Source organism: Apteryx rowi, unplaced genomic scaffold (genome assembly GCF_003343035.1).
Source record: "Apteryx rowi isolate R43461 unplaced genomic scaffold, aptRow1 scaffold_0, whole genome shotgun sequence".
In the NCBI taxonomy this organism is placed as follows: Eukaryota; Metazoa; Chordata; class Aves; order Apterygiformes; family Apterygidae; genus Apteryx; species Apteryx rowi.
In genome coordinates this window covers 1,454,244-1,474,852 of record NW_020447195.1, presented here as the reverse complement: position 1 = coordinate 1,474,852, position 20,609 = coordinate 1,454,244, and the positions used below count along the sequence as shown (strand labels likewise).

Here is a 20,609-nt window from a genome sequence, read left to right as displayed (position 1 = left end):
TGAATATGTTTTGTCAGTGCGCAGATTTTTTTCTTGTTTGGATGTCCTTGAAGTGTTAGAAATGAGTTGTGATGATAGCAGCAACAGCAGCCTCATGCTTACAGTCCCATGCACAACTCAAACCAATATAATCTCACCAGATACATATCTCTCACCCCCTCTTTTATATTTAAGATAGATACAAAAAGTTTTCATTGCAGGTTGAGAAGTGTATTAACCTACTAATAATTCTTTGGCAGAACATATACTGGTATCAACTATTCATTTTAATGATGCTACTAGCATGATTTGCTTGGTTTGCTCACCATTGGATTTAGCTATACTAATGCTTATCTGGGAACCTTGTCACAGCATACTTGTACTCTGATCTGGTTAGTGATGTGATTGAGAAAGGATTTAATGCTGTAACATTGTGTGCAAATACCTTAAAACACGGTCAGGTGAAAATGCTGAGCAAGGCCTGAGTGGTGTGTGTGTGTGTGTGTGTGTGTGTGTGTGCACGTGCCAGCCAGTTCCCAGCGCTTACATATGTTTATGAGTAGATCGGTGTTACAGATTCTGTCTTTTGGCCATCATAGATTACTGGGACTAGCAAATCCTCATACTCTAGTGAGAGGTGAACACTTGCCACTGTGACTGGAAGGAGGTGGTATGCCAAGTCGGATAAACAGGTGTTCCTAATGCTGGTTTATGCCACCCTGATCAGCAGTGTTACCCATGGGGAAGTAAACATCACTAGCTGAGCGAACCAGGGAGGAATATGGAGAAATCAGTTCCAGCAATGATAAGCAGAGTATGAGCAGGCACTAACAGAGAACAGGCCCAAAGTTCTGCCAGGAACTTTGGAGGCAAAAATGAGAGAACCTGAGAATCTTTAAATACGTTCAGACAGCAAAATCTTCTAAGAAGCTTCAGAAAAATCTGTGCTGTTGACTCAGATGAGGCAGGTGTTAGTGCTGGAATTTCAAGCAAGAGCAATTAACTGATTGACAGGCTGTTAAAAACTGAAGTTTTGCTTTCTTAGGAGTTTGCCATTCCTAGCATTTGTTCCTCTTTCAGAGGTTTTTATAAATGGGTGTGTGCTTATCTTGCGAGCATCTGTCAATCTTCCATTGAGTTTGATTTCCTTCACTTGTGGTAAAACTTTCTATTTGTGACAGTCACACAGCTGGAAAACCTTTAGGGGAAAGATTCTGCCAGACTTGTTTCTCAGCAGGCCATGAGACAAGCAACACCTCTTCTAGAAAAAAAACCCACATTTGATTTTGTGTTGTGCTCAGCCCCAAGAGAAGCTTGCAAATGCCTCCAAAGCACATAATTAAAGGCTGTTTTTGTTCATGCCTGCTGTAGACAAGTATAGCTAACATGTTTTACAGCTGCTGCCTGGCTGCTACTTTTTTGAGCCAAAGGCTGGGATCAGATTATTTGTGATCAGATTCTTTGCTTTAGCCCTGCTGAAAATCCCTCTCAAATCTAGCAGTGAATCTGTTTCCTGAGGTGAATGTTTTTGGACACTGGGAGTATCCCTCAGGCTTGGGTAACAGTGTAGCACTTATGTAACACCAGCAACTTGTGCAACACTTCTCGTTTCACCCTGATTCCTATGTGATGGACAAGGGGATTACATTACTTGCTACATCTCTCTCTAATGCCTTTTCCAATGAGGCCCTGATCCCTTTGAGGTTATTTGGGTGCCACAGCAAGCAAGAAAGAACAGTTTTGAAAGTGACTCAGAGATTCATCCAAGCCCAGAGAGTTAAAATGTTTTGACAGCAAGGATTAACTGGCCAGCTCAGCAGAAATCCTAAAGCTGAATCTTATTTGTAGATGCATTTATTTACATAGAAATAAATATGCACAGCTGCAATATTTGCTTGCACTTTATCTTCCTTTGCAAGATAAGTAGGATTTGCTGACTGTCCATGTTGTCTCCCAGTGGACACAGCCAGTCGACTGTCTTCACTCTGCTCTACCAACAGACAACAGTGGGCCACAGACTGTGTTTTACATCTGAGGGGCTCTGGCTCTCGGAGTCCTTCCAGTCCAACCCCAGCTTGAAATGGGGAGTATGTATTCTACATATATCACTAGATCCAAGAGTGGCTGGAGAGAAGGCAGGTAATCTAGTCCCCCCAAAATGTAAACACTTTTTTTATTATTATTATTTAATGCCTTTCACTCATCACAAGGTATTTTTCCCCTACCCCAACCCCCAGACCCAAGATGGCAGCATAAGGCACCGTGTAGACACATGCACAGTCCACATACCATCTATGTAAGATTTAAAAACACAGCTATAGTTCTTACCAACAATCCCATGTGTCATTATTATTAATGTACACGATATGATTTTCTCCAGAGTTTGTCCTGGAGAAGTGAACTATTAATTTAGAATGGCAGGACTTTCCCCACCCACCCACCCCAAAAAGCCAGATTAAAAACACAGGTACAGAGCTTAATACCAGAGTAATGAGATTAGTTCATAAATTAAAAAAATACAAAAACAAAAAACAAACAAAAAAAAAACGGTTTCACTCTTATTTTCAGAAGGTCCCATGTGATGTGATGAGTTGTGCACAGAGCATGCTCAGAGATTCCTTACTATGTCCTCTTCCCCCTTCAAAAGCAAGAAAACTGACAAGCAGACCCAAAATTTCTAGTCTTTTGTGTTTGTCGTTGATGGCAAAAAGGCAGTTACGGCTCTATGCATCCAGCTTAACCATAGAACTGCAGGATCCCCAGTGGGTGATCTGAAGACTTTTCCTCTGTTCAAAGGAAGAAAGACTTGATGCAATGTTCTTTGGCTGCAAGTTCTTAAAGGCTTCCACTGAAATGGTTCTCCTTCAAAAAAAGAAAAGCTGCAGTTGCTGTGGGATTTTTTTTTTTTTAATAAGAAAATGCTGAGGAATAGGTGAAACCGATGTAATAGTTTCGAGTGAAGCCCTCACAGTGCTAAGATGTTTGGGTCTGCTACAAATATTCAAGTTCCAAGGCGTGCCGAAGAGCTTCCAGGTCAGCATGACAAGAGATTCTCCAGAATGGCATGTTGTGCTAGAGTGAAACCAAAAGAGGGTTTTTTTTGTTTGGTTTTATTTTATACTGAGAGCAAAATAACTTTCCTAGTTCGCACCCTCAGGAACAGAGCTTTGTACTTGGGCCACCAGGTTGTCACGCCATCACAAGCAAGGAGGCTCATCTTAGGGAGGAAGGGAGGGAGTGGGAAGTTTCTCCTATGCAGAGAGGAAAACAGATCCTCCATAGTTTGGGGGTGTCCTGCTTCAGAGATGTTGGATGTGGGCAGAGTTTCTGAATGTACTATCTATCTACTAAACTTTTTACCCTCTTATTTTTTCCTGGATTAATTAGGAATGTTTCCAGAATTACAGCACTCCTAGAAACAATTTCCATGCCAATTAGTGATGTTTTTGCCTACAGTAATAAGCTATACAAGAATCTTCAAAGACTCTCCAGAAAGTGTCATAATCCTTTCCTATAACATACTCCAATGCTGGCCTATTTACTACTACTGAAAGCTGTTGTGAGTGCTTCATAGATAAGTAAACAGTGTATATATAAAAGAATCATAAAATAAAAACTTACTGAAATGTAAACAAAAACTATAATATCATACAAAGTCAAAATGCTTTCTAAGAATTAATTTCCTTTCCAAGTTAAACGGAACAGTAGCTCATACTGCATTTTCTGGAAATGTAGAAACTGGTATCATTGCTCAGATCAGTTGTTCATTTAGTGTACTACTGCTGCCTCAAAGAAAGGTGCAATAGGCTTATATGATAACCTGTCTTCACGGAAGTCTCCTAATTCCCACTTTTAAGAGACTCTTATGTACTTCCCCAGCCTACCTGTTTTTCAAATCGGATTTACTATGTTAAATCTGGAGTCAGGTATGCAAATGTCCAAGTTCTAATCAGTCAATTCCTCTTGAAATGTCTCTTGTGCCTGGATTAAATCTGGAAAGGTCAACTATCTGTGACCTACTACATCTTCTTTATAGTATCTTGATTCAGTTCAGGAAAATTGTGTATATACTCTTGGAAAACAAGACTTGCATCTGAAAGAGGAGGAAGTATCAGCTTTTTGTGAGTGCTACGAAATGACTGAGGCTCAATTAACAGGGGATCTGAGATAGAAACAGTAATCTAGTACAGTATAAACAGTACTCTAAAGATGCAGCTCTGATCTGCATGTAGAATTTGTAACAACATTGGGGATTTTGATTTTTCTTAGCCTCCTCCCAAAAAGCTGGTATCTGTATGGTCAGTGATATGTATGCTGTTATAACAGTATAGAAAGCCTTAATCAGCAGATGTTACTTGCCTTCGACTGCAGGAATAATTTCTTTTTTTTTTTTAATCACTAAATAATTAAACTATAAACATACTGCCTCAGATAAAAAGCCTGGACAAAGCTTTAGACAATAGGTATTTCCTGGATAGATGATTCTGATGAAGATCCTTTTCCAAGTGTACCTACCTGTGTAAAAAAACTCCAGTGGTTCCAGATGTTTATTTTACAGAGTGTCTGTTTACACTCCTCTAATGTTTAAATACAGCTCAAACGTTACTCTGGTATGTTGCCTATCAGTAAACAAATATTTCCTTGAAGCTATTTATCAGTGTGTGCAGAAACAGCAAGCAAACACAGGCATCTGAAGTGACTGGAATCCATTGCTCCATAATTTCACTTTAGAGGGAAAAAGTTATTTCCTTCTCCCTCCCCCTTCCCTGGTGGTTATTAAATCCCTTCCATTAAATTATCTATTTTTCTTTCTTTAAAGAGAAGAAAACGTGGCCTCCCAGCCACTCCTGTTGTTCAGCTTTTACAGATTTATCACTCATCAGACAGGTGAAGAAAAATGACCCACTAAAATGGAGATATTATCAGTGCTGTCGGCAAAACAGTGAAAGGCTCTCTGCCTTTTTTTTTCTTTTTTTTTTCTGTAGTATAAAGCTCAGGTGTGTAGCAGCCTTGACTAATGATTGTCATCAATCAAACGAGGTGACAGCCCAGCAAAGAATGTGCTCCATTAATGGGAGAACTGCTTAGGCCAAGAGACACAAGCAAGAGAGCTCCTGAAATCCTGTCTATAGAAGATTATTGAACCTTCCCACTTCTTCATACTGCCGGAGAGCCTGGCAGCCTTTGATGCAGTCATGTTCACTGACCCACTACCTTTGAAGTATGGCACTGGGCTGTCAAAAGCAGCAGGCTATTATCACTTCATTCCCAGTGAGGCATTTTGGATTCTTCTCTGAGGACTCCTTAACCCTTCATGAACTAGAGAACCATCTACGGATCTGGCTAATTCTCAAAAGGGAGTTTTATTGTCATTGTTTCCATTGGCAAGAGGAAATAAATATACAAAACAGAGGGTTTCTGCTGCTTTAAAGATGACTTGGATACAATTCTGGGGACAGAACAGGTGCTTACTGCCTTACTTGCTGGGATCCCTTTCCCCCTGGGCTTGTGCACCCAATGGGACTACCTTGCTTGGCAAATGCTTGCAGGATCCTCATTCAGAATGGCATGTCAGGTCCTCCAGCACAAAGTTCAGCTGCACAGCTGAGTTGCTGTGATAAAATTGTACACCACCTGAGCTGCAACAGTCATCTGGGTGCCTATTAAAAAATTAACTAGTTTGCTGGAGATGAGGTTTATGCAGTCAGTTCCTGCATCTCAACTTACATGCAATACTCATTGCATACTGAGCAAATGCAGCTCAGTCACATTTCTGCAGTCGCACCAGGAGCATAAGCCCCAGGATGCACAAAGTCATCCTATCCTGCAAATGATGCTTTCCACAAACAAATTGTATTCCTGTCTTGGTAAAGCCACGTAAATGCAGATTCCAGGTGGTTTCCATTCTAAAGATTAGGAACTGAAAGCTTTGGCAGTTCAATTCTCACATCTTACAACTCAGTTGATGTAGCTGACTCCCTTCTTTCAAGTCTTTGGTCTTTCCTCTCCATATTTTTCTACCACTCTTGGGCTTCTTTGATACACTGATATCCCTGGTGTATGGCTGATGGTATTCCCTAATGCATCTCTGAAATCTCTCTTTTCCCACTAAATCACTGTAATCAGAAAGCCTTTGGTCTCAAATTTTGCTCATATCTCATCCAAGCTCTGGTGTTCCAGCTTCCCTCCTCTTACAGTCTACCCAAAACAAAGAAGCTTCAGCCGATTCCTAAAAATATGGTTCAAGTCTCCCAGTGGGTGGACTGTGGATACTAATGACTGGAAGACTCAATGGGATGCACAGGTTAGTCCATTTAATTCTTTCTAAGGCTACCAATGTCAGTGGGACACATCTGTTCAGTTAGCATGAAGCATTACCAAAACTTTGGGCTTGTTATTCCTGACCATAATGCTTTCAGAGCCTTCCACTTTACTTTGCATTCTGTGTACCTTCCTTATTTCATTTTGGTTGTGAAATTAATCACGTTGGCCCACAAATCATTAATAAAGGCAGCAACTCAGTATTTTAATGTCCCTTTGGTATTTACTCTAATAACTTCAGGCCCTATGACCACACTGAGTCATATATACATATATATATATATATATATATATATATAGGTATGTATATGTTTGTATATATTTTTTTAAATAAATCACTCAAAAAAAAAATCCAAGAGTTTGGAATTAATAGGAGTTATGTGTAAAGATCAGAAGTTGACCCTGCTTGCTGGTCTGAGATCACACACATGGAGTTTTCCTTTTCATATGTTCAAAACCATCTTTATTAAGCAAGAATAAGTCCTGGAACATGTGGCAGTAGAGGGACTACCTGAAAAATTGCACTAGCTGCCAAGGTGGGGAGATTTACAGTAAGAAATTTCTCACAAGGTTGTTATTTTGCATATGAAGAAGTGAGACCAATTGTAAACTGTTTCAAAGGGAAGGAGTTTCATTAAAAGCTTAAATAAAGAAAGGGCCACTGAAATGAAAACTTGGAAGAATCCAGGATGGCATCCACAAACTGTACCTTTTTTGCTCCCTGTTCCTCTTCAACACCATCTCCTATTACAATATACACGGCTTTTCTTCCAAACCTTTGCATTATTCTTTCAAAACAGCTCTCTTTCCCTGAGCAACAGAAGAGAAGACACATTTGTTACCTGGACACATGTGGCAGGTGGGGCTGGCACTCAGCTACTGGAACTGCAGCTGGGACCTAATTAAACTTGCCTCTACATTTCTCATTTTCTGTTGAAATTAGAACCTAACTGAATCTCCATCTGAAATGGAGTCTCTCCATCTCATGACAGCTACTAGCACTTTCTTTATCAATTGAGGACTTCCAAGTGCTGCTGAAAGTTTTCCATAAGCTATGTGACATCTGATGCTTTGCTTAGACCCACAGTTGGTAGAGTGATGTGACAGTCACGGCATTCAGTTTTGAGAGCCCTTTTCTGTTCATTCCAGTTGTAACCAACACTGCCAATATTTAGTACTCACACAATTCTTCATAAAGATTCAGCACACTCCATCCCTTTCCCTTAGTAACAGGATCCCAACTGTGCTTTTGTAACAGGTTGAACCAGACTGTCTTCCTTCTAGCTGGGTGCAGTAGGACATCCCGCATGCCAGAGATGCTCCAAAGGATGGTTATCTTTCAGGCTCTCTTCCCCATAGAGGCATTTGGGAAGCCTTAGATTTTCTGCAGTCTGTACTAGCTTAAGTATGAGCAGTCAGGCTGCGAATTATGGATGTGCAAACAGCGTCAAAAATAAAGCTCATACGTTGCTCATTGCAATCAGTTGGACAGACGTGCCTGATTCAGGGACAAAACTTCAATCAACCATTGGCTGAGGCCTTAGTTACTTTGCTCTTACCTGTTTTTGTTGCACTGTAGATGTTTTCAATGGGGAAGACAGTGCCCAGTCCATAGAGAAGCACTTTAGCAAGAGCTGGTATAAGCTGAGTTGTGGTGACCAGCACATTCACACAGTTAGACCTAGAAAACAAAAATGTTAGTAGGAGTGGCAATCTGTGTTTCCCTCTTCTACTCTGAGCTGAAGGATGGCAGGAAGCAAACCTCTCCTGCAACTGGAATGAAGTTCCGAAGCCACTGTGGATTTTGCAGCTCAAGGCAGACATCTTGAGTACTGGTCACGTCTCTTTAATAAATTAGTGGAATGAAGAAAGAAACCCATGAAACAAAGCAGCAGTGATGCAGCCTTACTGCATGCATGCATGCCAGGATCTATTCTGTGGGAATTTAAACACCATGTAGTAATGTCCATGCTGGGTTCTTTGAATGAACATGTTCAGGCATGGAAGGGCTCTTTTCTCCCTTTCCTAGTCTCTTGTAAATCTGCTCATGACAGGTGTGCCACAAACGATGTAGCCAAAGACAGGCAGGAAAAAGGATGGCTTTTTCTTTTGCTCAGTTCATCATCTCATGCTCACCTCAACCCTTGATAATACAAGTCTGGCAAACACGTGCAGACAGGCCTCCCACAGGTTTGGCCAGCAAAGTCCCATAAATGTGTCTCGATTTGTTTAGACGGGGGAAAAGAAGGGAAGCAAAGGAGATCCTAGATCAAGCCTGTAGGCAATTCTTTAAGCTGTTCTTACCGGGAATGTATCAAATTCAGAGCCTTCAGAGCATGTGTGAGCCAGAGATCAGTCAGCGCTTCAAGTTCTGCTCTCAACTGCAGCCAAGTTTCCCTCTTAGGAGCGCCTATTAAACCTGCAAGCAGGGAAACATCTTTTGTAGGCGCACAGAAGGGGAGTTGCCTTCATATGCCAACAGCCTCCTGCTCTCCCTTGGCTGCATTTGGCATCTGGCCTTTCCCACCGCCCTTCTCCCATTCCTGGGATGGGAGCTGCTTCCCAATGTCCCATGGGGGCCACGGCTCTGCCCTGTGGGAGGTCCCCACCCCAGCACCCTCCTACGCTACTGCAGCGACTTTCTCCTGCTCTGTTTCCTTCCAACCTGGGTGAATGGTATCAGCTATCTGCAGTGTGCAGGGCCACGTTAAACACCTTTCTTGGGATTCCTGGTAAGCTTGTACATGAAATGAGCAAGACGACTAATGAGCAACATGGAGGGGTCTGGGGCCTGAGCTGAGGGACATCGGAAGCCGGGAAGGAACTGCTTCTACTGAAAAGCTGTGCACCATTTCCAGTCGTGTGGATAGGATATTCCTCCAATAAAAAAAAGGCTGCAGATGTATTCTTACTTTTGCTTCTTTCCCTATCTAGTCACAGACCTAGCAATAATGTTGTAAACCCAAAGCAGAGCAACTTAGCAAAGAACTAGCTGTAACTAGCTGAAAAGAAGGAACCTAGGGCATCCTGTTACCTGGTGATATTGCTTTGAGGGGGGTTAAAAACAAGCAGTTATGCCACAAGAACACTTACAGACAGATCAGCCATGAGTTCCTCTGTGGACAAGCCATTTTGGACTGTTTGTGTGTTTACTAAGCATTTTGGAAAACTGGGAAAGGTTGCTTTCCTGCTGAAGAAATTCTAAAATAAAGCCCCACGCTCAGACTTCAGTCCCTCCCCAACCACTGCACCAGGTAGTTTAGCTTACCTCCTGCAAAGCCCACAAGGAACACTTATTTAAGGCTAACGGCTGAAATACTTGCTCAGCTCAGTGTGAAGTGCTCTGATTCGGCTGCTCTCTGCGCCTCCTCCGGAGCATGTCCCTAGCAGAATGGGGTCAGGAGTATTTTGGAAGATAAAAGGCCTGCTGGGTGCCTGGCAATGGACACTTACCGCCTACGTTGTTTTTGTAGGTGTTGTACATCTCTTTCACCCGACGGTAGCGGAATGCTAATTTCCTCATCCAGTCGACTCCCCCGTGAACGCCAGAGCCCAGGCACAGGTTTGCGCTGGCCGTTGAACTGTGAAAGCCATCTGCTGAGAAGTTGTACGTGCTGGGAGAGGGAGGAGGCAAGGGGACAAGGTCAGGGCAACTGCAGGCGACGCGGTTCCGGCAGGGAGCAGCAACGATCGGAAAGAAACGTGGTGACAAGCGGCAGCAGAGATGTACACAGGCAACACTGTACACAGAGTTCATCTCTGTTGCCTCTTAGGCATTTGCTGCCAACATTTACAGTGTTACATGAACATTTGCAAGTGCGTGAAAGAGCGCTGGGTTTATTTTACAGAAGTCACTGCGAGGGTGGGATCCTCAGCCCCAAATCTTTGTAGATACCTACACACCCATGAAGGGCCCTCCTTGTTTTCGTTCTGGGCAGACTGCTGAAGGAACCACACGAGGAAATGGCCTAGGAGCATATTTGGCCTGTCACCCCTGTGCCCCAGAAGCACACGTGCCATCTTGACTAATGCCAGCACTCTCCAGTGCATAACTTTTTGTTTGCTACTAGAACAGCCGAAGGATCAGAAAGGAATATTCTGGCCTATTATTTGCTTTTAACTTGAATAATTTATTGCCATAGCTAAGAAATCAACTGGATTGCCAGAACTGTGGTTCCCTACAGTCCTTAGCCTCATCTCTGAAACCGATGACAACCAGCACAGTTACTAGCACAGTTTAAAAAAATGCTTTTAACATAAATATGAAGCATGTTATTGAGCACTCACTGACTGTTCTGAGGTTCTCTGAACTACAAAACACAAAACCCTGACTGCCCTCTGGTCACCAAAACTCCTCACCTGCCTCTCATCTGGGCTGTGAAGGTAACTGCAGAAATACTCAAATCCTAAAGGAGAAAATTCTGGTGTTACCTTTCCGACTGCCTGGCTATGATGTTGTTAAATAGGCTCTGAACGCATTAGATCAAGAAAAAAAATTCAGAAATGAGCTAAGGGAGCCTTGACGGCCTGCAACATGGGACTGTAAAGCTTTTCAAACAAAAACCGAGCTGATAGTTCAAAGCAGCTCCCGAGTAATTGCCCCTGTGAGTGGGGGCAAGTGGTAGCTGCACAAACACCCTGAACGAGCACTTTTTCCCAAAGGAAATGATGCCGCCTTCTTCCCGGCATTCCGCCTGGCCCTTTCTCCATTCCAGCACAAGCATTTCCTCAGCACTGGGGCGAAGCAGCTCAGGGACCTGTTCAGCTGCAAGATAAACAGCTTAAAAACAAAAGTCGCTTTTCAGCTGCAACAGTTCCCTGCCTGGTGGCGGGGGGGCATGGACAGAGGCAGCACCAGCTCACAGCACCTTAAAGCGTGCTGGATGACAACCCCAAGATGGAGTTTCACAGTTTAAGCAGACATTGGAGCGAGCTGCTGCAGAAAAGGGTGATCCTGCTCCCGCCAGCCCACGCAGACGTGGGCGCACATGGCTCCGGGCACAGGCAGCCGGGCCAGGCCCCCGATCCATTGCTGGGCTGAACAGTCACGCAAACTCGGTGAGTCCATCTCAGTAACCACAAGTGCTAGAGCCGGAGCCAGGGCCGGGGCAGAAAGGCTCAGCGCCCTGAGCCAGGGCCGGGGAGGAAAGGCTCAGCGCCCGGAGCAGAAAGGCTCAGCGCCCCAGCCTGCCCTTCCCACGCAGCTTGACAGGAGCCCGGCTTATTCTGCCCATGAACCCGCAGCGCCGGCTGCGCACTGCATGTTACTGTGGGAGTAGCTGGTGCCTGTGCACTCACATCCTGATTTACTGCAGAGTAATTTCCCCTTCCAGAAAGCCCTGAGGCCACTTTATTTCTGTATTAGAGAATTCAAATAAGTTTAACATGCTTAACATACTTCAGTCAACTTGGCTTCATTTCCCACGCAGACAAGCCATAAGCAGCTAAGAAGCACTTTTGAAACGACTGCAACCATTTAGGTTGGGGTTTGTCACAGGATCTAAGAGCTGCTGTTAGATAATGGCTTTTTTCACTCACTCAGCATGGGCAAGTGAAGTGATTTACTTGATGGAAAACTCAAATTATTGTTTTAATCATTGGCTGAGCAGATATCCAGACTCACCCTCTTACAAGCCACTGGAGCCAGTGGAACTGCACATCATAGACCTGCGGGTTCAGTGCATTGCAAAGCACAGACCAGCACTTCAGGTACACTCAAACCCGAGTGACGTTCTCTGCAGAAGGAAAAGTCTTTTCCCTAAAACACTTACGTTGTTTTCTGTGCTGCTTCTGTATCAATTTATATAACCAATTTTTATACCAATTATACAACCACCTATAAAAACACGAATTATAAAGCTCTATATGAGCTCTGCACATCTCATTCCTGTACCAGCTACCATGACGTTGCAGGAAACATTTTGGGGAAAGCAATATGTAATTGTACAGAAGTAGCTTTTGTATACATCATGATCTTAGTTATACACACAATATTTGGTGCAGTTTCAGTACAAGTTTCTACCATTGACAGCAACCCGCCTTGGCGAGGTCTCCAACCTTACTACTAAACCCATTCATTACGGATTGGGCAGTGGTAAACATTTCAGTCTGGTTTGGGAATGCACACATGACTGTTTCTATCAAATTTGCTTGAAAACACACTATGATGTTCATGTTAGACTGTGCTTTTATTTTAGCTTCATGCTACTATTGTTTATTTTCCACTTTCCCACAGGCAGCAGGAGTCCCTTGCTGCAGGCTACAAACGTGACATGCCTCTAAGGCTCAGGCACAGCTTGAAATGGTCCGGCCACACCTGTGCCAGCTGGCTGGCCAAATCATACCCGAAACTGGTGCAGGCAGACTTAATTTTAAACATATTTCCCCAGATGGTTCAAAGCCCAGCATGGTCAGGGCTTGACAGTAGGTACAAGCATATTAATGTGCAAAAGAGGACTTTGTGCTCGGTGCGCTTAACAATTGCAGACCTTATGGAGCCAGGGAGGGGAGAGGGCACGTGGCCGAGAATGCTCTTTTCCATTGCTGGCGAACCCCCTGCCATTCTCAAACAGCTGGGGACTACCTGACCTGCCGCTTCCAGGCTGGAGATTCCGTACCTTAGATCTTGACCGTTATCGTCTGATGACACATCATCTATGTGGATCTGGTCACAGTCCTGAGAAGTGTATGAAAAAAAAAGCACATCAAGAAGTAAATGCTTTGAAAAAAAATCTGAAAGAACATGTTTCACATAATGAAAAATGACTTTAAGGGTAATATTGAGAAGAGAAAGCCTTACATTTTGCCAGTACTGCTTAGCATAGTCCAGCCACTTGATTGTTATGAACAAGTATTACACAGTGCTTGTGGAAAACATGAATAGAAACAGTGTGTGTGATCAGTGGTTATCTAAGGACACAACAGCTCTTGAATAACACGGCAAGTGAAGCTACTTCCTATACGGACAGGAGGGAGAGGGATGCTTGTGTTTTAGCCGGGAAAAACCGTATTTTTGAAAATTTGCTTGCGTGATAAGGCACAGATTTGGCAGCCTCTACCCCTTGGAAAAGAGCACATTGGAGAGGAGGTGTGTGCCAACATAATTTCAAGGGGAGATCTGTTAGACAGAAGTTTCCAGAGATGCCTATCCTGCTGGTGTTTTCCCAATGCTTGTGAGGGTGCTGAGCACCCTTTGATGTGCCGAAGCGGCACCTCTCATAGCCCCGCTCCACGGACAGAGCTAAGAAATCATGTGTGGCAGCAATGAGGAAATCCATGCACAGGAAATTTAAACTGAATATCTCCTTGGAGCTAAGCCTGCATGAGGTGTGTACCTGCGATCTTATCATCCAAAATTCTTCATTGTTTGAATGGTGGAGGCCTTACCTCAAAAACTTGAGACATTATTTTTATGGTTTCTTTCCTTCACTTGACGTTATGAGCAGAAAGAGAAAAATCAGGAAGCTTCCCCAGCACCTTAATCTCCCTTCTCCGTGACCCTTGCAGGTAAGGGTGTAACCAAAAGCCTTCAAGCTGATGAACACTACCCTTTGTTTTCGTTGATTTTTGAGGAAAATAAAAGCACGCTAGGTGCAGCAGGCCTCCTAAGTCAGAACAACTGTAGCTAACCAGCGTCTGCTGCCTTCACCACTTTCAGCGTCCTATAAACTACAGTTTGTTTTACCTTCTTTACACAATTAAGGGCTTTACGAATTACTTTAAATTAACCCCTTTCAGGAAAGAAAAAAAAAAATCCCCAAACAAGCAACCAAGCTTGACATTCAAGGCACAACATCACAGATGACTGTGATCTAGTTCTGTCGATAAACATGACATTTGCTGCAGCATTTATTTTAGATAATTCTCAAAAAGACATCCAATTTTACCTAGGTCCCGTCTCCTTGGTCCTCTTGTCAATGCATCACTGGAGAGTATATTCTGCATGAGTGGAGCCAAGTGGCAGCACAGCAGCTCTCCGCGGGCACCTCTCTCTCCTGCACATCATTTCTACCCCCTCCGCTGTTGAGTGCCATGCTGGGACCACGCCGATGCAGCCCACTCCACCGCAGTTGTGCGGTGCAGAGCATGAAGTCAGGGGAAAGGTATTTGTGGAGGGATCTGCTTTTCTCATTTGTGAATGAATTGTTCTGTACACTGAAGTGTGACAACAGTAGCTATCACATTTCTGACTTAATAAAATACCATGACACTTGGTGAGACGCTACCTCATAGTCCGGCAGCTGAGCCTATCGTGTTACTGGGTGAAACACAGGGAAGCTGCTTAAAGGAAGAATGCGGACCGTGTTTTACTACTTGGTTACGAGACTAATTTTTCATTCTTGAAGAATTTCCTTGAAATCTCAGCGCGTGGGGAATTGGGGCAGGACCCCTGGGCTGCCGAAACGAAGGGCCAGCTTGTCCGAACGGAAGTCAGCCATGGGGACACGGCCCCATCTCCACATCTGCTGGCTTTTTAAAATGATCCCCCAGAACCCAGAGCTGTATGATGTGCGGCGCATACAGCCTGCAGCCGAGCTGAGGGGGAAGGACCTCGGCCAGCCCTCCCAGCTGGCAGACCTGAGCTGCTCGCAGCGCAGCGACGTTGCCGGCCGGTCTGCGACACACAGCCTGCCTCCGCAGGCAGCCGGGCTCCCGCGCCTCCCCCACAACAGGGAACCAAGCTTGCGAAGACCTGCTTTGCCAGCGAGTATTTGCTCATGTCGGGCAGTGTGATCAGAGCCCTTTGCAGCAAACACCTTGTAGCAGACTGCAGCAATTTAGTCTGCCGGTATTGTTGCAAGTGCAAGCACAGATGACGTGCTAGAGGGGCATATAAGTGCTAAACGAGTGGGTTATTTAGTGGGGCAACAACATACACGTATGATTTGAATGTGTGGTTTGGCAAACACAGGCCCTTGCTTGCCTGGGTTGTGCTGATAAAAACACTCAGAGCGGGGCAAAGCTTTTGTCACTGCCTGCCCTGGAAATACTACACAATGGTCGGCCTGTGCCAACGTTTGGTGCCTTTTTTGTGTTACTGTGCAGCCACACCACTAAGCCGCACTTCAACAAGCACAGGGGAAAAAACCAAACCAAACCCTAACCCCCACCTGCCCCAAATCAGCTGGAAAAGCAGTCCAGCTTCTCAGTTGCACAACTCAAGCTAACTCACCCGCAGAGAATCCCTTTCTGTACCAATAAAGACCAAAAGTGGCTGGAAGGTCTCCGGGTTTGGGGCTCCTCATTCATCAGCAGCCCTGAGGACAGGGATCAGCTGCCTCCTGTCCAGGCACTAGCCTGAGGGCTGGGGTGAGTTGCACAAGAAATGTGCCTCTGTGCTGGGCTGCAGCACCACAAGAGGATGGTCTGAAGCAGGTTTTCTGACTGCTGATTTCCCTTATTGCATATGTTCAAGATTCCCACTCTGGAGCACAGCAGCGAAATGCATCCAGAAGTGGAGGAAACAGGTGCCTGAATCCCCTCCAGGAAAACCCTGAAAGCACGTGAAGCCCTGGCTACCGACAGGTGCCAGGTAGCAGGATGGCACCGTGTGCGCTGCAAACACAGCTGAGCTCGGTGAAGCTCCCAGGAGGCTCTGCAAGCTCATGGCACAGGGGAGGAAGGAGCAGAGAGGGACAGAGCCTGGCTCGAGCCAGAGCTCGGCCCCTTTCCTTCAGCTTCAGAGAGGCAAGCTCTGGAAACACCTGCTATTAGTTTGCCAGTCACCTGCTGAGCTGACAGCCTGCATCCATCATTGCAATAATCCATCCTCTTGGTTTTGCCAATTTTTCAGTGCGAGAGCAACAGCACAAAAGGCTGCCTAGCATTTTCATAGACAAGTTGCCCATGCATTGGCATAGAGGAAAACTCTACTGCTCTCTCCAGTCTTGGCAAAACAGTCAATTTGGTGCATTGCTCCACAGCTTGACAGCTTTATTTCTGCACTGGGCAAGAACCACATGGCTTTCATACAGAAAGGAAGTATTCCAGTGTGGGCTTCTCTCTTGGACTTCAGAGCCTGGGCTTTGCTAGGATGTCACATCTTCACTGGACTCCAGATCATCACATAAGTGCTGATAGGGCTGTGCAAATCTTGCTGCATCAATGCGCGAGTGTTTCATCCTCATCAGGCACTTTCGGGGAACACGCTTCCATAGGACTTCAACCCCTGGCAGTGCTCCCCGCTTTGCACAGCACTGAAAACTGCAGCCACCACAGTTAAGCCATTCCCCTATTGCTAAAACAAGGTAAAAACTGATTTTGTAGTCCACCATGCCTCTATGGCTAGGATGAGCGATACTCCCCCCATCACACCTCTCCCCCAGGCTCCGCCTGCTGGGACGAGGGCCAGCTGAGCTCTGGAAGGGCAGGGAGGGCTCCCCAGGCTGCCCGGCTGCCAGAGGCACTAGGGATTTGTGCCAGAGAAATGTTATGCTGCGTTTGATATTTCCTCGCAAGAGTCCTTGTGCTCTGGTCTTGAACGGTGCAACTATTCTGCCACTTTCTCATTGCAGCCTGCACTTGCCCGAACTCAGGATACGGCCGGAAAGGGTTTCAGCCCTGTGCAGCCTCAGCTTATTGCGCTTGTACAGGTCAGCGTTACACCACATGATGGTGCTAACGTCTATGGTAATCTCCGAGGGTCTAGAACTGCATCAACTTCTGTGCGGATTTTTTTTGTCTGTTTCTGTTTTTTTTTTTTTTAAGAATATCATTCATTGCATCTTCTTCAAGCCTAACACTTGGTGACGTGTGATCCTTAAATATCACTCAGTGAATGCTCCACCTTGAAAGACTTTCATTTATCATCCAAAATGAAGGTGTAGGATGGCTAGTGAACAGAGATGGATGACTGCTTTGCTGCTGTTGTTGCTGCAAATTCTTCCAAGCAGAAATGGCAAGCAAAATTTTGCAGAGGACATTCACTTCCCAGTTCTCCCTCATCTCTCATTTTTTTCATTGAAAACACTCAGCTAAAAACAAAACACCTTCATTTGTTTTTGGTTTGAAAAACCTACCAAGCACAGGCAAAAAGGGAAAACTGAAATTTTTGAGTAGAAAATACTCTTCTCTTTCCAGCTAGTTGGGCAATGCATACTTACTAAGGATCGTCATTTAAAACAGTGCTGGAGTTAAGATAAAGTTGTCTCATGAGGCACCCTCTTGTCTGGTCTCTGCTCTGGCCGGATGGAGCATTATCTTGTTCTCAAACGTTTTTCATCATTTTGAACCATCCACGTCCAGCAGGGTGTTGTTCTCACCCCGAGGTGCCTGTGCTGCCACTTTAGTCCCTCTGGCAAGTCCATGAAGGTTATGCTGACCCGCCTATTCAGCTGCCCATTTTGTGCTTCCTCAATTTTTTAATAAAAGAAGGTAAGCTGATAAGACACTCAAGAAATCAGCAAAACTGCTTCTACTTCTCATGTAGCAACAAAACAGCACTAGCAACAGAAATGTTATTTAGCATCTTTGTAGCCCAATCTATTGGAGAAGATCTCCTTTAGCATTTTGGTGAATAGGTACACCTTGTGGCACCTGGCTCTCCTCTTGTCTTGGATACGGAGCCCAGATATTTTGCATTTTTCTGAATGCTACTTGGAGAAGCAGTGCTAAAATTTAGGTCTTCACCAGACTAGTTCTTACTCAGCTACCTAGGTCTGCTGGATGAAAAAGTCTCATTTCTCAGTGATTTTTTGTTTAGCTTTTGCTGCCTTAATGTCTAGAAACCACAGAAGAAAAAAACCTCAAACCAGCTTCTCATAATTAAAAAATTTGCCTTGCTCCAGTGGTTAAAGAAGAACTTGAGAGGCCTTGGGAGACAAAACTGACCTAAGGACTCGGCTTCTAGCAGCCAAAGCTGTTACTGACTGACAAATGTGCAGAATTTGACCGAGGCCAGACAATTTGCTGCTTTATTTCACATTTTAGAGTGATAAGTGAAGCCAGGAAAAAGCTTGTTTTAAAATGATTTGCACACTTAAATCCTTTACAAACCAGGGAAAAGTCTAAATTAGCAGAGGGTTTCTGAAGGGCAGCTTTGGCCAGGACATGTTGAGATCTCACAGGTGAAAAGCACTGGTTGTGTGTTAAATACTATCACTATTTATACAAAGCCCTGGACACCCAAATAGCAGCTCTCTTTTTTTGCTGGAGAAAGATTTTCACTTTGCGCTTTCTGTACCTTCCTCACCAAACCCTTCTTTGAAAAAAGCTGAGAGAGGGAAAAAAAAGGCCGTTCAGGCCATGACTACTGGTTACCAATGCACAGGGCTCCTCATCAGCCCTGTACAGCTGCTGCTCACCTTTGCTTGTGGGACTTTGCTTGGATTTTAACATATACTCAAAAAGGTTTTGGCTCTGTAGACGGCACTGTCAGACCCAGCCCTGCCCCAGACAGGAAGGACGTTCTGCTCTTTGCCTTTTATGCAGAAACTCACCTTGTTTCCTCCTGCGCATGAGCAGCCCCCCCCGCTCAGCATCTCTGTGTGCAGAACAGAGCTCCCGCCAGAACAGGCACCAGTTTTAAAACCTCTGCACTGGCTCATAGTTAACTGCTACTTGCCCCCTAGGATCTATGTTAATTTAGCTTAATAAAATTATTAAATAGCAAATTTCAGGAGAAGCAGCAGCAATGTCCTCATTATTAGATTTGGGGAAACTGCCAAAAGCCATCATTGTTACTCTGTATTTAGAAAAAAATTCCTTAACAGAATGAAGATGTCAAAGAGACACAGTAAAGTATGCTTCCAATAAGCCAGCTCAGGCCCACTTCTTTGGGGTCACTAATGAAAGTTTCTTGGCCAGAAAAACAAGTTTGTAGACCAGATGCAAATGATTAAAAAGAGAGATGTTAAATAAAATAAGCAGCTACGTACCTCCAGGTCATTAAAGAACAGATGCGTATCTGCAAGGTTGAAGATCATTTCTTCCATCATAAGACCTATCCGCACAGACGTCGTAGTGTCCTGTTAGGGAAAATCAGGTTTTTTCCCATCATTTTGATTTTCCTTTTTTGCGGGGGTGGTGTGGGGTGGTGTGGCATATCTTAGAGCAAACACAGGATTTACAGATCCCTGTTTCTGTAGATACATTCATTAAAGCCCTTTATTTCCCAAGTGTCTCTTAACGTGATTTTCCCACCCTTTCTTTTGCTCTCCTAAACAATCAAATCCTGTTCTTTCAAGGATGCATATGGCTCCCCTTAACCAGGAATAGCTCACACGTTTCAGAGGTGGATAACAAGAAGCTTTAAACACTTGAGGCTATAAAAGAACCGCTTCAGTAGGTTGGACCAAGAATTGATTTCCAATAGCGTCAGCAGTGAGTGGGTAGGGGAAAAAAAAAAAGCAACAGAGCATGCAGCGCGTGATCTCCTCTCGCCCTGTCCTTCAAACCTGCCATAGGAGGTCGGCATCATTCTTCCCATGTTAACACAGATCTTTAATGTCAAACAACTGTTCCCGCGCAGGACAGGTTACACCGCTCTACAGCGGTGCAGCACGCTCGTGGAGCCAGAACTGCAGCCACGCTGGCAGTTATACCCAAATAACTACCTGCATTAAAAAAACACAACGCAAGACAAGACACAGCTCATTAAAACGCCAGGTCGGCCGGTCTGTCACGTCCGACACATGCTGACCGATGGCGTGAAGGTTTGCCCTTTCCGTGGGTTTTTGGCACCGCCAGCCCTCCCCTCGGCTGGGCGCGGGTCTAGCTCGGCCCGTCCCCAGCGGCTCCCAAGCTGCTGCTGACACGGGAACTGCAAGGACCCTGTGCAGCAGGCAGGCTGCCTGCAGCGTCTTTAAAACACGCTTTTTTAATGATTAAAAGAACGGGAAAATGGATATACGAACAGTTCCAAAACGCTTTCCACGCGCCCTTAAGCATGTGTGAGCTTCCTCACATCCCGCCCTTGCTCCCGAAGTCAATGGCAAAACCTTAGCTGAATTGCCCCACAGGACTGCACTACCTGCAGCCCGACCGTAATTCAGGACTTCCCAAGAGACGCGGATCGCGGATGGACCAGCTGCCGCGGGGTTAACACAGCCCTACAGAGCCGCCAGGTGGGCACTGCATACACCCTCTGCGGCTGGCACGCGGAAATGCTCCCGGGAGCCCAGCTGCACCCAGCCTCTCCCCCAGCGCACTCTGCTTTCAGTGAGCCTCAGCCACTTTTCCACATCTCTCATGCCTAAATTCAACCCTCGAATAACCGACCTTCTTCCTAAACCTGCTGTGAAAGCACAGAAATGCATTGATGCAAACAGGCTCTCCAGCAGCGCATTTTCTTAATCATTAAATACTCCAAA

General features: G+C 45.0%; 1 protein-coding gene across 2 annotated transcripts in view; it reads right to left on the bottom strand.

Moving 5' to 3' along the window:
* Window positions 1-2,138: 2,138 nt before the first annotated feature.
* Window positions 2,139-20,609, bottom strand: part of EYA2 (EYA transcriptional coactivator and phosphatase 2) — a 58,445-nt gene continuing 39,974 nt past the window's right edge. Inside the window, exons 9-15 of one of the 2 annotated variants that reach the window (XM_026057611.1) lie at window positions 19,176-19,265; window positions 12,918-12,976; window positions 9,754-9,914; window positions 8,605-8,719; window positions 7,860-7,981; window positions 7,010-7,110; window positions 2,139-3,051 (exon numbers count right to left, since the gene is read on the bottom strand). In XM_026057611.1, the coding sequence (XP_025913396.1) occupies window positions 2,971-3,051; window positions 7,010-7,110; window positions 7,860-7,981; window positions 8,605-8,719; window positions 9,754-9,914; window positions 12,918-12,976; window positions 19,176-19,265 (729 nt within the window). In that variant the 3' untranslated portion in view covers window positions 2,139-2,970. The remainder of the gene's footprint in view (window positions 3,052-7,009; window positions 7,111-7,859; window positions 7,982-8,604; window positions 8,720-9,753; window positions 9,915-12,917; window positions 12,977-19,175; window positions 19,266-20,609) is intronic. The other variant, XM_026057602.1, reaches the window with a different exon arrangement.